Raw genomic sequence first — 15,543 nt, 5'->3', positions numbered from 1 at the left:
ATTTGTAAATAAAAGTTAATTTACCGATGAAAAAGTGGTATAGTCCCACCACGCGAAATCGTGATCACGATCACACCCGTGCCCGTTGAGGGCGGGCTCTCAGCTGTTTACCTTAGCTCCAGGTTTTTCAGCTGTGTTTTATAATCCTCCATGATTTGATTTGACCCAGTTTGACAGGGATCGGTTGCAGTAAATGTCATGGCAGAACGGCCAACAAACGCGACCAAGAGTTCCAAGCAGCTGCCGGACTTTCTGGAACTGAATGATCTTGCAAATTTCAGAGTACGTTCCAAACATTCTGCTCCATGCAAGCTCAAGCGGGCGGGCGAATCGGGGGCGGGGGATGAGTCGGGGGGGGGGCGTCTTTGCTATAGTTTTGGGGTAAAAACTTGGAGACGAATGAGCCAAAATATATAGCCTAGGGTTAACCCCTCGTTACTCAGTTATGAGCCACGTAAGATGTTTCTGTAACTTCACTAGTGTAACTTGTAGTAAGACGTACGTGACGATTCTGGGAGTCTCCGCCAAGGTGTACATTTTTCTGAACTGCTTTGTTGTGCAGAATATCCCAGGACGCAATGCCCGGCATATATCAATTCTTGAATACACACTTTGTATCTGTTTTAAAAAGGGTTGTTTCGAAATGGCAATTTAAAAATGACAGTGTTGTTTTTTTGCATGTGTAAATTAGAACAGGGCTATTGTTTAATTTTTAAATAATGCCTATTGTTTTTGTTGTGTTTGTTTGTTGACAGAATGGGGGGAAGATCTTATTCGCAACTGACGACTGGTTTGCTGTGGCTGAAAATCTGCTAAAGGTAACACAAAATGAAAGCATATGAACGATGTGGAAGTGGTTAAGTTTTGATGAAGGTTAATTTGTAATGACTGGGTGTATGACCAGGTTTAAAATTTTTGATGCCATTTTCCATAAATCTGCCATGGGTTCTGCTTTGCGGTCCATTTTGTAACAACATTTTTAACGGTTGAAAATGATGATTTGCCGATTATCTAGAAAACATACCCCCTAAAACATGAGTTGATCTTAAAAGCCCTTGAAAGTAATCTTCAGCTGGAGGCACCATTATGGGAAAAAGGGGTGTTCGCTGAGTTTTTAAAGTAGATGGACCCAAAATTACCCACAATTACCCAGAAAACCCACCTCCAAAAAATTGAATTTATGCCAGAGGCACCATTACAGAAAGAAGGGGTGTTCACAGACTTTGGCAAGTACATGGACCCAGAATTACCCCCTCCCCCTCAAAAAAAAGAAGAAGAAAAAAGAATGACTTGATCCTGGTACATGTATTACCTTTAACAAATAATATAACCTTATCCTCAGCCGGAGCCACCATTATGGAAAGAAGGGGTGTTCACTGAGTTTGGCAAATGGATGGACGGCTGGGAGACCAGAAGGAAACGCATTCCTGGCCACGATTGGTGCATCGTTAAGCTAGGAATCCCCGGCCTAATCTCCGGCATCGAGGCTGACACTTCATTCTTCACGGGCAACTTCGCTCCCAATATTTCCATCCAGGGGGCGTGTCTGGGAGAAGGTGACAGGGCTAAGGCTATGTCCAATTTATGTAGCCATGGCTAGCAGTAACACACGTGTCTATGTGAAGCGGCTTCAGCTACCATAGACACATGTTTAGTAAGACGCAGCTGGAGAGAATGCCAACTATTTGAACCCCCCCTTGTATTTTTCTGTGTGTGAAACCAAGGACTTCTAAATATGAAACTCACAAGCCTGAAGAAGTCTGTTTAAGAAAGACAGTGATGGAGTGATTGGTTTTAGAAGAGGGAGGAAAATCTCAGAAAATGTTCTTGGGGTGGAGGGAATTCTATGGTATCCGATACAGACTGAAAGCCCAGTCCACATGTTGGCCTGGGAAGGTATGGAGCACAAGTATGGGCTCCGTGAACAAGTACCCCCTCAACGGTAAGAAAGGAAGATATGGGGCAGACCACGTAGACGACATTCGAATGCATTACTAACAACGCCTGATGAGGCTCACACGAAGACCCCATTGCTTTGTGCACGTTCAGAATACAACACGTCATGCGTTTTTATGGGAACCTGTTCTCACACACGTTGTGTGTTGCCCACGGGACTTTCAAAAGTGGTTACAAAACGCCCTCTCTTGTTCGCGCTTGGAGTGGATACAGGTTTTTCCTCCTGTTTAAAACTGCAATTGAAACAAAAAGAACCTATATAAATTTGTCACACATAATTATCTATGTATTAGAAATTAGACATAATTGTTGTGTTTTTATCACAGATGTTGTTTTCCCAGAGAGACAGGGTGCTATGGGAACAGCGGCCAGTGAAGAACAACAAGCAGCGATGGAAAAACTCTCCACTAATGTAATTATCATTCTGATCCTGATCACCTGGCATGTTTATTACAGTAACCTTAGGGGTAATCTTAGTTTGGTTAAGGGTAACCTTAGTTTGTCTGGTAAAATTTAAATCATCCATACAATTTAAAAAAAGAAGAAAATAACTCAGAAAAGAGTTAAAGAGATTTAACTACAAACATTTCTACAAGAAACAAGATTACAAGAAACTAATTCATTACTACAAGAAAATCAAACCTTTGTGGAGCATTCGTCAAAGTAGCCTTCCAATTTAACTTCCCCATTCAACATCTTGTTACAATATTGTGGCTGAAACATCGAAATTCATTTTCTTCTTGGTCGATGTTGGGTTTCATTTCATTTCAACTATATGGAATTTGTTTGCACAAGTTGAATGCATCAATATGTATGAGGTATGACAATTGATCATGAATATGTATGAGGCATTTTGGCTCAACAGGAGTGGGAGGAGATTGTACCTACCACAACTCTGTTGCCCGGATACAAAGACACCTGCAACAACTACTTCGGTATTCAGTCAGACAAAAGGTGGACCCATTTGCGTCTCAACATGTACCCTGGTATGCAAATTCACAGGTTGATACAGTTGAGCGATAATTTATGCCCCTCCCACTGGATATTATCATGGCTGTGATTGGTCGTAACATTCTAGGGCTGGGCTTGCTGGATCTACAGAGCTTGACTTTGAGGGACTTTTTCATGTGATGCAAATTTTGCGACAGGGAGATAAAAATTATTTCATAAACACTATATACTCGGATTTGTCAGAGATCATTATTATTATTTATTTCTGGTAATGAAACCAAGGATTCCTCAAAAGCGCTCTAGGCTCTGTAGCTGGCAAGCCTGAAGAAACCTGTAGAGAGGAGACAATGAGAAGAAGTTACAGTTTGAGTGGTGGGAGGAAAAGCCCAGAAAAATATTCTGGTATCAACTTGAGAACTGTTGGATAGTCAAAAAGCATGTGCTTACTTTAGAACATGCTAACTGAAGCACAGAATTTCTGCAGAAAAGCTGACGGGATGATTGTGTTATTAACAATCATTTACAATAATTGTAAATAACCTTTGCTCTACTAATCTGTATTAACAGATGGTGGTATAGCCAGACTGCGGGTGTACGGCATTGCTAAACCTGATTGGTCAAAAGTCTCTACCCACCTGGTGAGTTCATAGAAATCGACCAATGAAATTCAAGTTTCTTTTTTTTTTTTCAAATTTACTCCGGCATATAATCATGCAACTTTTTGGCATGAAAAATTTGGAGTCAAAGATGATTTTTAATTACGCCAAACCTGATTGGTCCAAAATCTAACACCATCAGGTGAGTTCGGAAAAATCAACCAATAGGAAAACGGATGTTAATTGTCAACGTAAGAAAACTTGGCATTAATAAAGGAGAGCATACAATCATTTGTTTGTTTTAGTTGATTTGGTGAATTTTTGGAAGAAGTGGAAGATGATATTATCTTGTTTTGACTTATTTTAGATGATTTTATTTGCAGTTGATTGACCTGGTTGCCATGGAGAATGGTGGAGTCTGTCTTGGATACAGTGACGTCCATTTTGGACATGCTAGGAATCTACTGGCCGCTCCGCGCTCACTCATCATGGCTGACGGATGGGAAACTGCTCGCAGAGTCAGTCATGTCACAGAAATACACACTACTACATACTTCAATTGTTTGAAAACGTTTCTCAGTAACTCATGCAACATTTATTCCTGTTGAGGATATTTCTGTTGCTACGTTTACAAAACCTGTAGCTGCAACACGTTGGGTTATTAAATGTTGTTGAAACAAGGCTGTTTTCCTTTACAATAACAGTTTAATTTTTGAAAATGAATATACGGAGAAATTGCCTGTTAATATATTTAGTTATGCATTTCTTGACCCGATAAATCATTAAAAATGTCACCTTTGTTTCATTGTAAACTCCTTTGTCCTGTTACTTCTGTTGTGGTGTAAATTCTTCTGTTGTGGTGTAATTTCGTTAACTCTCTGGTTGTTACTTGTGTTTGGTTGTATTATTCTTGTCCTATTTTATAGTTGGACAGACCAGCCGTGTTGGAAGCAGATGAAAATGCAGTGTTGAAAGTGGAGGGATATGAGTGGGCGGTCTTCAGACTGGGTCATATGGGAGTCATCAAACGGGTGAATATCATTGGCTGAGAGCTAGCATCCTTTTATGAATATTCAGCATGTCTTGAAGATTTGCATAATTGGTTACTCACATTAAAGAGGATTGGTTTAGAGCTTGAAGCCGTCAAAGAAAGATTTGATCATTCTGTGGTAATTAGAATTGGCTCTGAGCTAGATGCATATTATGAATATTCAACATGTGTGTTGAATATTTGCATAATCCTCACTCAGCTTTAAATAGGATTGGCTCAGAACTTGAAGCCATTCGTGAATATTCACCTTTTGTGGAAAACATGAATAATCTCTAGTCAAATATGAATATTCAACATGTGTTGCAATCATGATGATGCCCCAAATGTGATGCTCAACATTGTTTGATGATTGAGGTAATGCGTTGTGTTAATTCCTAATTCTCTTTGTTGATCTGTCTTAGATTGAGATTGACACGAACCACTTCAAAGGCAATTATCCTGATTCCTGCAGTGTGGAAGGTCAGATTTTCAATCAAATATTTGACTTTTGTGTTAAAAGGAATATACAACATTCGCTTTTGCTGTAATTTTCAGAAATGGATGGATTTGGGGGAAAGTGCAATTTACACTGTGATTATGAACAGTGTGTACAGCAACTTCTGAGATTAACATTTTGGGGCTGGGTTTCTTTAATGGATATCCGAGTATCCATGTTTTTTTTTCAATTGGGGATCTGATTCCTGTACTAAATGCGCACCTCTAAACGTCAGCTATTTCTTCCTGCAGGCTGCATCATGTCCAAGGAGCAGGAGAGGCAGGCCCAGTGCTACCGACACGGCAAGACAAAGGGAGACTTCTCACAGTGTCTGTGGAAGACAATCCTACCTCCAAGCAAGGTAAGAACTAGTCTTGATCCAAGGCTGAAGTTTTTAATTTTGTTTTCTTAATGCAACCAGCCCTGGTAGAAGGTACTATCATCAAGATAAATCCAATCCAGTCTTAGGAATTTCCACACTCGACCTTTTCAATCATATCTCAACCTTTGTCTTTTTTATAAATATAAGATAATAGGTAGATAATTTGTTACAAAAACCTCTGAAATAATGTGAGTAAGTAATCAAAATGACTAAATTTTGTTGAGCTGCAGATGAATGTGTACTATTTTACTCTCAGATGTGCTAATTGGTAGATGATAGACACCCCCTCTCTTAAACTCCTGTGTCATTCCTAATTTTAGTTTTCCTGTTTTTTCTTTGTTTGGTTCTAGCTTTCGGCTCATCAGCATCATTTCTTTGAAGCCACCATTCAGGATATTGAGCCTGTCACTCATTTACGTCTCACTATGCGTCCTGATGGAGGAATCAGCCGCATGCGTACCTGGGGCTACGCCAGGAAAACCAGCGCCAAAATTTAAGCAGGGACGCTCGGTCTTGCAGACAACAAGTTCAGGTCAACAGTGGACATTGACCCAATTGTGGACCCTATTAAATGCTTAAAAACATACGTGTGAGTCGCTTTGTAGTATAGCGGCATGATTTTAATGATCAACTGATCAACGTATATAAAAAGTGCTTTATAGTTTTACAGTGATCCATCCAAGTTCCATCGATTACTACGTTTCTGTTCTGAAATTCCTCTTTTTCTGAGCTTCCATTTTTCTTTCCCATCTTTGTGTTTTCACATTCTAGTGGTTTTTTTTTCAGGGCCTTCACACAGGCAACTTTCATAAAGATAATGAATTGAATAGATAAAAAAGATAATAAAAAATTTTAATTTTAAAGCTTTTACAGAGCTTTATCCTTCTTAAATCATTTGTTAATTTAATGGTGTATTTTGTCTTCAAATTCAATCACTTTCTGTATTTTAAAATATTGTGATATTAAGCTTTGTGCTTATTACCAGTAATTCATTTCAAAATATTGTACCTAGGTTTGCTATGAATAAATGTGCAATCTGGCAAAATGAGACAGAACTTGGAAGAGTTCGAAATGAGGGTTTGTGGGTATTAGAAAAGAGAACACAATTCTCTCAATCAGACATTCTGCGTTGGCAAATTATGGCTGTTTAAGGGTCACATTTATCGATATGTTAAAGTAAATACATGTACTGAAAAAAAGGCCAGTAAAGCTTTGAATTTTGTTTTCGTGAAAATGAAAGATGGAATTTGATTTACCTTAGCTTAAAAAAAACCACTTTAATTCCACGATTTTTATACCAAATCTATAAAATAGGACATACCAAAGATTACAAATATCAATAATTTAATTCCACGATTTTTATACCAAATCTATAAAATATGACATACCAAAGATTACAAATATCAATAATTGTGACATCAGGAAAAAAATCAGGAAAAAGATTATTGGACACATTGCAATACAGAAAATTGACCTCGTTTTTTTTAATAATTTCAATTTCTTATGAAATATCTCAATAGAGTTGTAGTTCTCTGTAAAAGTAAAGTATAATTTCTTTACAGGATTAGTATCTTGCACTTCGGAATTAAAGATATAATTTCATTTATATAATTCTTAAAACATTTGTTTTTGTGCTTAAAACGTTTGTCAAAGAAAAGAATGTTGACCTTTTCTTATTTTCACAGATGTTAACATATGTTGGACATATGAAATATTGCCATCAGGTTTTAATTTGCTTCGTAAATAAACCAGAAGAAATATGACGTTGAGTCACAAAATATTATGAATTGCGCATGTTGTGTACATGAAATAGCCGTTAATTTTGGCGAACATGAAACACCCAGCATAGCGCGTCTGATAAGGGCAGGTGTTTGCGAGTACAGTGTATATAGCATGTGAAATATGCATTATGTAGGGAACAACTTGAAAGCCATACCGAGCAGAATTCTAGCTCATGAAATTTCCTTCCTCCGTGACTGCAGCTGGTTTTTTTTTGGGGGGGCGTCTTCCCATTGTGAGCGGGGTTGGTGCGAGGCCTCGAGAATGGGCCCCGCTCCCGCATGCTTCGATGTCATGTCGCCGGGGGGGGGGGGGGGGGTGGTTGCGAAGGCCGATTTCTAAATGTTACGTGATTTCGAATGAAACAACATGCAGGCATTTTCAGGCCGTAATGCCCCTTTAACAATTCGATTTTAACAATTCAACTACTTATTTATCGCTTAGTTATTCTTTTATTGCAATATGTTTTTAAAATTTCCTTAAAGGAAATGTAACAATAACACAAGATTGAAAGTCGTCGTTTAGCCAAATCAGCGGCCGGTGTATAATATAGGCTCATCGCAAAATGCTTTAATACGGTGTCAAGCAAAACACAGATAGACTTTCATAATATAATACACATTTCAGAATTATACTGTACACTCTAAATTTCTACTTCAAATGGACGGATTTTTGGTTTAAAGGCGATATCTTTAGATGATATGTAATAACCACTCGCTAAGTAGATTTAATGCGCTGTCATAATATTAAAATTACTCACAATATTAGTTCTAACTTAAAAAAAATATACTACTGGGAATTTACCGCTGTACAGTCTAATACTCTCTAGTTCTCACAAGTAATGGTCCATTAGGGCGACACGTTTGGCTAACAAGTTGTACATTACTCCTTAGTGAGACAAGGTAAATTAGGGAGATATTTGTTTCTCTACTAATGCTTCACTCGTCATATTTTTAGGCATAATTGTAGCGTTGAAATTAAAGGCAAAATCGATTCTTCGTGATGCAAAACCCAAACTTACAAAGTTTGGTGAGGGTAGTCAAGTTTAGGTTAGGGAGATGTCACGAAAGTTCAGATTTTTGTGAACTGCCCACGTCTATGTGGTAATGTCTATCAAAGGTAGCATTTACATAATAATAATCCAACTAATTATTATAAGGGAAGGAATGTGAGCTCGGCGTTATAATTATAATTTCACAAAAATAATAGCAGATTGCAATTTTTTTGCCAATTTTAAAACTGAACTGCTATTATCCAAAGATAATGTCACGTGATAACATCTATTAGTTCTTGTCGATTCCCTATTAAACTACGATACTACACTTCTAGCAATACAAAATTGTACTGAACTTTACGACTTAACGCGAAATACTATATTGTAATATTTAGAATTGTGTGAAATCAATATTTTATAAAATTAATTTTGCGATGATTTGCGTACCGATTTTTTCAAAGAACGGTTTACGGTTGAAAACAATTTCAAGAATAGTTAAACATTTTGATGCCTCTAATATCTTCGATTTGAAATAAAAAGTTAAAATAACAAATACATTATTCCGTGCTGCGAGAATATTTTTGGAGGTGTGACGTGTTTGTTTCCATGGACACCGATCCTTCACTTGTTAATCAAGTAGTTACCGATCAACTATTCTTAAAAAACCACCCTCATTGGATTAATGGCATTTGCTAATGATAGCTTATCGGGGCAACCAAAGTATTAATCCTAGGTTTGTTTGTATTGTTTTGCTTTGATTATACCAAACTCCGAGAATATGAAGGGTCCTCAGCGGGCCATTGGGCGAGCACGCTACCGTCCACTCTCGCCTAGCTACCGCGAGATGCCCTGCTCGGGACACGCTAACCAATAGTTCCGCCCGTGGCCGTTGCCGTGTAATTTATTGTACTTTGGAGCCATTTATCATCATCTTGATTCTCTAAACGTTATTCCGACGGCTGGGCAATGGAAGCGAAACCGATAAATCTGCATAATGGCTGACAGATAGGCAAACAAAACTGAATTAGCTAAAAAAAACACCCCATATTGATTACTTTCTAAATATAAAACAGAAAACTTTCCATTCCAAAAACATATTGTCGTTTCTGGTGGAATAAATAGATATAATCTATAATGTATGAGTACTTTTTATGAAATGTTAGCGCCGCGGAAAACATAACGAAACATGTGTCCCTCATGTGCAAGTAGGCCTACATGTTTCACCCTTTTCATATTTCAAATCGGTTCTCACGAACGAGAGAAATCACTTGGCAATTGTTTGCTTGAAAGAGCTAGTTTCCAGTTCCGGGTCAAATTGACGTGATACATTTCTGTTGATAATGTTCTGGGTCATTTCGATCTGGAACCTCAGCGAAAGTGTCATTTTGACCCAGAAAAAATTGTAAGTTTGACACCGAAATGTATCAGGTCAAATTCCGGATCAAATTTGACTCGGATTCCGGATCAAATCTGATTCGGTTTCCGGGTCAAATTTGACTCGGATTCCGGGTCAAATTTGACTCGGGACTTTTAAGAGTACAGAATAAAACCACTTTCTTTTTCTTACCTCAGAATGTCTTGTGGAGAGGGTTATAGCCAACATTCCAATTATATTTACTAAAATGAAAAAATACTGGATTGAAGAAAATCCTTCAATGAGACCATAAACAAGACTTGAGATTATCGATGCCATGTCGACATGTGAAAGTCTGCAAAGTCAACATAAGATACCCCTGTCGGTGGTTTGTTCAGTGTTTGAATTGTAATCGTGTGTTGTTGAACTAACGGCAACAAAATCTTGTCCTTTTTAAGCCATTAGTTAGAAATGATTTATCATTTGTATGTTATTTTCAAATCTGAGTCCTTAAAAATGATATCTAAAAAGAAAGCTGTATACAAAGCAACAGTGCAGTATTACGATAGTTAATGTTCAGAAACTGTCGGCCCATTAGAATGACGACCGCTTGATTTTTTTTAGATATACGGGTGGCTTTTGTGTAGGTATAAACAGGTGTGTTGACATTGTGTGTAAATTACCGATTCAAACTCTTGCATACTTGAAACAAAAGATGAATGTTCGTTTAGCAGAGGCTACAACAGGTCTATAATGAAAGCATTACTGACAATAATAGTATGATAACGTTGCATGCTGTCTTATAACAAATTATAACAATTTTTTTTTATCAAAATGCTCATCTCCTCAAAGTGAAAAGGCACTCGCATCGAATATATTCAATTTCACACTTTCAGCCCCACGTTTATATCGCTGGCCAAAGTCTATCTCGAGAACTGTTATTAAAAATTCTAAGCGCTACAATAAAATATCCGTCGAAAGACGTCGTTCATTTGTCAACAAAATACCACAATTAGTTACACGCGTCGACCACCGGTTTTGAAGCGAAGGGATATTAATATATTGCTGTTCAAAATACTGCACCCAAAGAAAATTCAAATGAATGTTATAAAAAATGTCTGAGAAATACTGTGGATACAGTTGTTCAACTTGATGAAGACTGTGTTTTTTTCTAGTCACGATTTGGATGTATACCGACGTAGTTTAAGGTTTAATTAAAATCTTTTCAGTGAATAGCGGCTATTGTTTTAAACGAATGTATTCTTTAATTGATTTAGAATGGTATGTGACTGAGGGATTTAAAAAATAGTTGAAATTCAACCATTAAACGCAAATAGTTCGTCCTTAACAAAAGAGAAAAAACGGAATTTAAACTTACGTTATTTTCTAAATCTCTTTAAAATTTCCTAAACCAGACGGCGTGCTGAAACTGGCTCGTGGTGAGTTTGTGCTCCATGATCATTAATGTACGCGCAAGCTCAGTCTGCATCTGCGCATTCGGGTTTTTTTTTTCAAACGAACTCTTTCAGCACGGCGTAAAACGGGCATGACTTTTGCTAACCAAGGCCCCGAAAACCAGCTTGGGAATGGATTTTGAAAGAGCTCAGCCCATGAATTTGTCGGCCCTTTTCACATTGGCACCTGACGATTGTACGGGCAGATGGTCCCTTCACCCCCATCAGGATACCGGACTTCCCCCGCTCAACGCGCAACGGGAAACCGTGGCGAGAGATCCCGTAGGCGCAAGTCTGAACTTAAGGAGCGAATACACAGTAAACCTGATAGTCTGATCTAAACGGCAGCGAACAAGAAGGCCAAGTTTATCTTTTTGTGTGGAGTGATTGACTAGCTCAAATGTTTCTTGCAATACAATTTGCTCACTTAATGGTTAAAACCACATTGTCAATTTTTGGAACTCTTGACAATTGAAGCTTGCAAGTTGTTTTCATGAATATTTTGATAAAGCGAATAGACCAATAATATGTATCAACGGCCATAAAAAGGGCAATCAGGTAAAGTGAAGGTTGTAATAAGCGTAATAAGCATAATTCATGATCTGTTGAGTGCCAGTTTCCATTACAATTCTGGTCAGTCTCAGTTTGGTCTCATTCTCGAAGAATTTTTGGCAAATCTGCCCTTTCCAAAACAGTTCTTCAACATGTCGCATGTAATGTAGGGGTATAATTTTAAGACGAGAAGCTCCAGCACGGGCCGCATTATCTCATGCTGAGTTTTCCCGTGACAGTAAATCCCACGAATTGTCACCATGATCAAAATGAGTCTGATTACGACTACGACTCGGAACGGAGTGTAAAAACAAATATTCATGTGACCGAAATTACAGAAATTCGAAACTATTAATAAAAGGTTGTTCATCATTTCAATAGGACTTCTACAAGTATCATATCTGAATCTAACAACTAGATAAATACTAACAAGGTAGGCCTACGTGTAGAACACACCTTTTAGTTAATGTTAATGTTTGCATAATACCTATTAATTAAATGTGTACAAGTGAATCTGCATTCCTGTGGCAGGTAATTCTGTCCCCCTGGTAAATGTGTCCCCCCGGACAGATTTACCGGGTCGTGACCCGGTAAATCTGTCCGGGGGGACACTTTTACCTAGGTAAAACTGTCCCCCTCTAGGTAAATCTGTCCCCCTGCACGACGTTAAATGTGTCCCCCCTGGTAAATGTGTCCCCGTGCAACGTCACAAGTCTAGCACCCAGACTGTATATTAGTAAAGTTATTAACTGTTTTTGCGCGGCGCCTTGCTAAATTCGGGAATGGTGCTTACGGCAAAGCACAACTCCCGTTTTAATGACGACTTCGGGAGCGAGCGATTTGCATGGTGGGCGTGCGCGCGAGTGTACCGCACCTACGGAGGGCGTGCGCGCGCTAGCGATAGGTTGAGTATTACTACGCGTGCCTTTTCTGCTTTCTTGCAGAAACATAAATCGGTTGATTAACATCTAAACGTTAATTTCATTTTGATAATCATTGATGAAGGGTGGAAAAATCTAAAAATGTATACCCTGTGCGCTGAATTCATTATAATAACATCAATATAACAACTTTTGCGTGCAAAACCAGGGGGGACAGAATTAACTGGAGGGGACAGAATTACCTGGAGGGGGACAGAATTAACGGGACAGGGGGGACACTTTTACCTAGGTAATTCTGTCCCCCCGGACACTTTTACCGGGGGACAGAATTACTGTCCACACCTGCATATTAAAATTAGTCTTACAATGTATTATGTACATAGCGAAAGTAAATACATTTATATTACAAAGCGCCCCCTGTTGGCACCAAGACGACATAATCAAGCAAGTTGCCCTGCAGCAAGATTACAATGTGCTTATACTCGCCCTGGGTCTGGGACGAAACGGCCATTCATTGTTGTGTTTGCGCTTAAGCAGCTGAGCGCATGCGCAGAAAGACGTCGTCAATGGATTGGTTTGTAGCCCTATGCTGCCACCAATCGATGTTATGTCGTTCATTCATGTATTTTTCGTCATTTAAACATAACAGGTTTTAAAAACGCATTTTACAGCGGCAAATAGATAATACGACTTATCTAATTTCATTTAAAGATTTTGAGAAGACGTGAACAGAGGGCGCTATGTATGTAAATTAAGCATGTCAAGGGTCAAATCATATTCAAACGATTCAGCCATCTTTAATCACTAACAGCTACACTCTAGGTCGTTGATAATGTTGCAGAGGCCGAAATCTTTCGTTTGCAATGAATTTGCATGCGAGGATGCATTTTTATGCCAATTTTCGTAGTGAGTCAAGTTTGCGTAGGCACCATTTCGTAACTTGTCAACAAAAGTTAAAGTGGCGATTTGCACGGCAAACCTTGGTTCATTTCCAGTAGTTGTTATGGGTGAAGAACCCAGGCACATTTGAGTGTTTCAGCACAGCGTTCCACTTCTGCCGTCGAGGCGAGCTGGCGGGCTCCAGATCCGTGGCGTCCTCCAGACTGTAGTCCGCAGTCCCCAAGTCGTCAGGGATTTCCAGATCATCTCCCCAGCTCTTAAGCTCCTTCTCGGCCGGCAGCTGTACGGCGCCGATCTTCAAGTCCTGCCGGCGGACCTTGTTCTCGTACTTGCCGACCATGTCGTAGTTGGCCGTGACGATGTGGTGTTGTATGCGGGGCTTCTGTCGTCTTCTTGCCGGCGGAGGGTTGGAGGTGAGACTGGTAGTCTTTTGCTCCCAGTAGTTATTATGATCCATCCATCCCGTGATGTTGGTCTGCTTGACCACTTTGTTGAAGACAGGCTTACCGTCGCTGCTGACCTCATCCGAAGCGATGGCATCCTTCCACGTGTCTAACTCTTGCTCTTGAGGCACGACTTTGCCGCCAATTTTCAACGGGCTGGGCACGTGTTTAGCCCGGAATTGCTCTGGAATACCGGCGTACTGCTTCGACTTAATCTCGTCAGATTTCTTAGGCTTTGATGTTGGCTTGGGTGTTGGTTCTTCGTCGATCTTCTTGAGTGACTGGTCGTCGGTGGGTTTGGACGCACCGTGGGTTGCAGCAGGCTCCGGTCGTTGCCCCACACCGGGCACGTAGAGAGCCTTGGGCGGGGGTAGTCCGCGTCCCCCATGCTGCCGTCCTCCGTCAGTGATCTTCCCCACCCATGAGGGTCGGTACTCCTTATTCCCATACACGCGGTCCCATGCCTTATTGAAAGACTCATCAGTGACTTCAGTCACCTTGCCCCGTAACTCGCCCAGTGTTTTCTCCATGACGTCCGAGCGTGACGGTGTTTTGCTTCTACTGCTGCTACCGCTACTTCTGACCCCCTTCCCATCTCTATCTCTGGAATCAGACATGCTGACGTTTTTTCTTTCTTCTTTGTTGTGTGCGCGAAGGTGCAAAGGTACACGGCAACAGATGGCGTCGATTCAATCAATCAAACTTTCCGAGGGCGGAAGAGGCGACATGTCGCCGGTTGAACGGTCCGCAAACGGTCGAGGGCCTCTCTCCTATAATCGTTGATTCTTTTGTCTTTTCTCTGTGAGGCTCTTAAATCCTTACAAGCCGCGGTTCTCTGAGTGCATGGAAGTGGTTGGGTAGGTTCACTCTTCGAAATACTTCACCATGGCAATGTTGATGCGGTGCTACACACATCACACAAGTGGAATGTTACCTTGGAAGCACGTAGGCCTTCAAGAAAATAAATCAGCGCTGAATGACGTCACACAGGTCACGGAAGGTCACCGTCTTTTTACCGAATCAGAGGCCAGCTTGAAAGTGTTAGGTATTCTCGGATGCAAAGTGTCATGCCATTACGAATATTGCGCAGTTAACAGCATGACACCGCTTTCTATTCACAGATCAATATTTCGATAGCGATATCCAGTCTGCGTTTTCAGCATTCAAACGACTGCTAAATACTTCCACACACGGCCTCAATGTAAACCAGTCCAGATCAACACCGCGTGTGAGACAATAACCAAATCGATTGGAATATTAAACATGAAATACGTGCGAGATTATAGGAGAGTCACACGTTGTTTGGCAAACAAGCCTTCGTTCTGTAGGACTTTCAATTCTCAAAATATAAAAAAACAAGCCGTTACCTGGACAACATTGTGGTTGATGTTCACAGACTCCGAGTTATTTGCATAAATATCTGCGTCGGCAGAAACAGCCGGAAAATCTGCTTCATCTTCTCGTCAGCAAACGAAGGGACAATCATCAGCACTCCCACATACAAGCAGATAGTGCCTCCATATCACGTCAGCCATATTTTTTTTCTCTCTCCAATCAGTGCATTTCGCTATTCCCCTTTCACCAGCCGACCCACCGGACGAACCCAGTCAATCATTAACCCACCACTCCAATAGATTCCTTGCTCCGCGTTTTTTTTTTCCGGGACGGGGCGCGCAAATTCTCGCCATACCGTTTACCGCTGCCTTGGCAACACGCAGGCGCACTGGAACCTGCAATCTCCCGCATCCGCTTTTTAATGAATGAGGCGACTCGTA

At 40.2% G+C, this 15,543-nt stretch overlaps 2 protein-coding genes across 2 annotated transcripts; one reads left to right on the top strand and one right to left on the bottom strand.

Moving 5' to 3' along the window:
- Positions 1–75: 75 nt before the first annotated feature.
- LOC119739913 (allantoicase-like) lies at positions 76–7,191 on the top strand. Its single transcript, XM_038215048.1, has 11 exons — positions 76–282; positions 756–818; positions 1,343–1,556; positions 2,283–2,368; positions 2,822–2,942; positions 3,475–3,545; positions 3,887–4,021; positions 4,430–4,534; positions 4,956–5,013; positions 5,281–5,390; positions 5,762–7,191. Exons 1-11 carry the CDS (start codon positions 199–201, stop codon positions 5,906–5,908), a joined length of 1,194 nt encoding a protein of 397 aa, XP_038070976.1. The 5' UTR covers positions 76–198; the 3' UTR covers positions 5,909–7,191.
- A 5,574-nt stretch (positions 7,192–12,765) lies between these two features.
- On the bottom strand, positions 12,766–15,375 carry LOC119740152. Its single transcript, XM_038215359.1, has one exon. The coding sequence runs from the start codon at positions 14,383–14,385 to the stop codon at positions 13,411–13,413; it is 975 nt and encodes a 324-aa protein (XP_038071287.1). The 5' UTR covers positions 14,386–15,375; the 3' UTR covers positions 12,766–13,410.
- Between the last annotated feature and the right edge of the window lie 168 nt (positions 15,376–15,543).

Source organism: Patiria miniata, unplaced genomic scaffold (assembly GCF_015706575.1).
Source record: "Patiria miniata isolate m_02_andy unplaced genomic scaffold, ASM1570657v1 HiC_scaffold_4, whole genome shotgun sequence".
Taxonomy (NCBI): domain Eukaryota; kingdom Metazoa; phylum Echinodermata; class Asteroidea; order Valvatida; family Asterinidae; genus Patiria; species Patiria miniata.
The sequence above is the reverse complement of the archived record's forward strand: the minus strand, read 5'-3'. Positions and strand labels throughout refer to the sequence as shown.

What these genes read in the sequence shown, in the direction of transcription:
- LOC119739913 (XM_038215048.1), top strand. Translation starts at nt 199, where the DNA reads ATGGCAGAACGGCCAACAAACGCGACCAAGAGTTCCAAGCAGCTGCCG. An exon ending in GATGGGAAACTGCTCGCAGA is followed by an intron (nt 4,022 to 4,429) that starts GTCAGTCATGTC and finishes CCTATTTTATAG; the next exon opens with TTGGACAGACCAGCCGTGTT. An exon ending in TGATTCCTGCAGTGTGGAAG is followed by an intron (nt 5,014 to 5,280) that starts GTCAGATTTTCA and finishes TTCTTCCTGCAG; the next exon opens with GCTGCATCATGTCCAAGGAG.
- LOC119740152 (XM_038215359.1), bottom strand. Translation starts at nt 14,385, where the DNA reads ATGTCTGATTCCAGAGATAGAGATGGGAAGGGGGTCAGAAGTAGCGGT.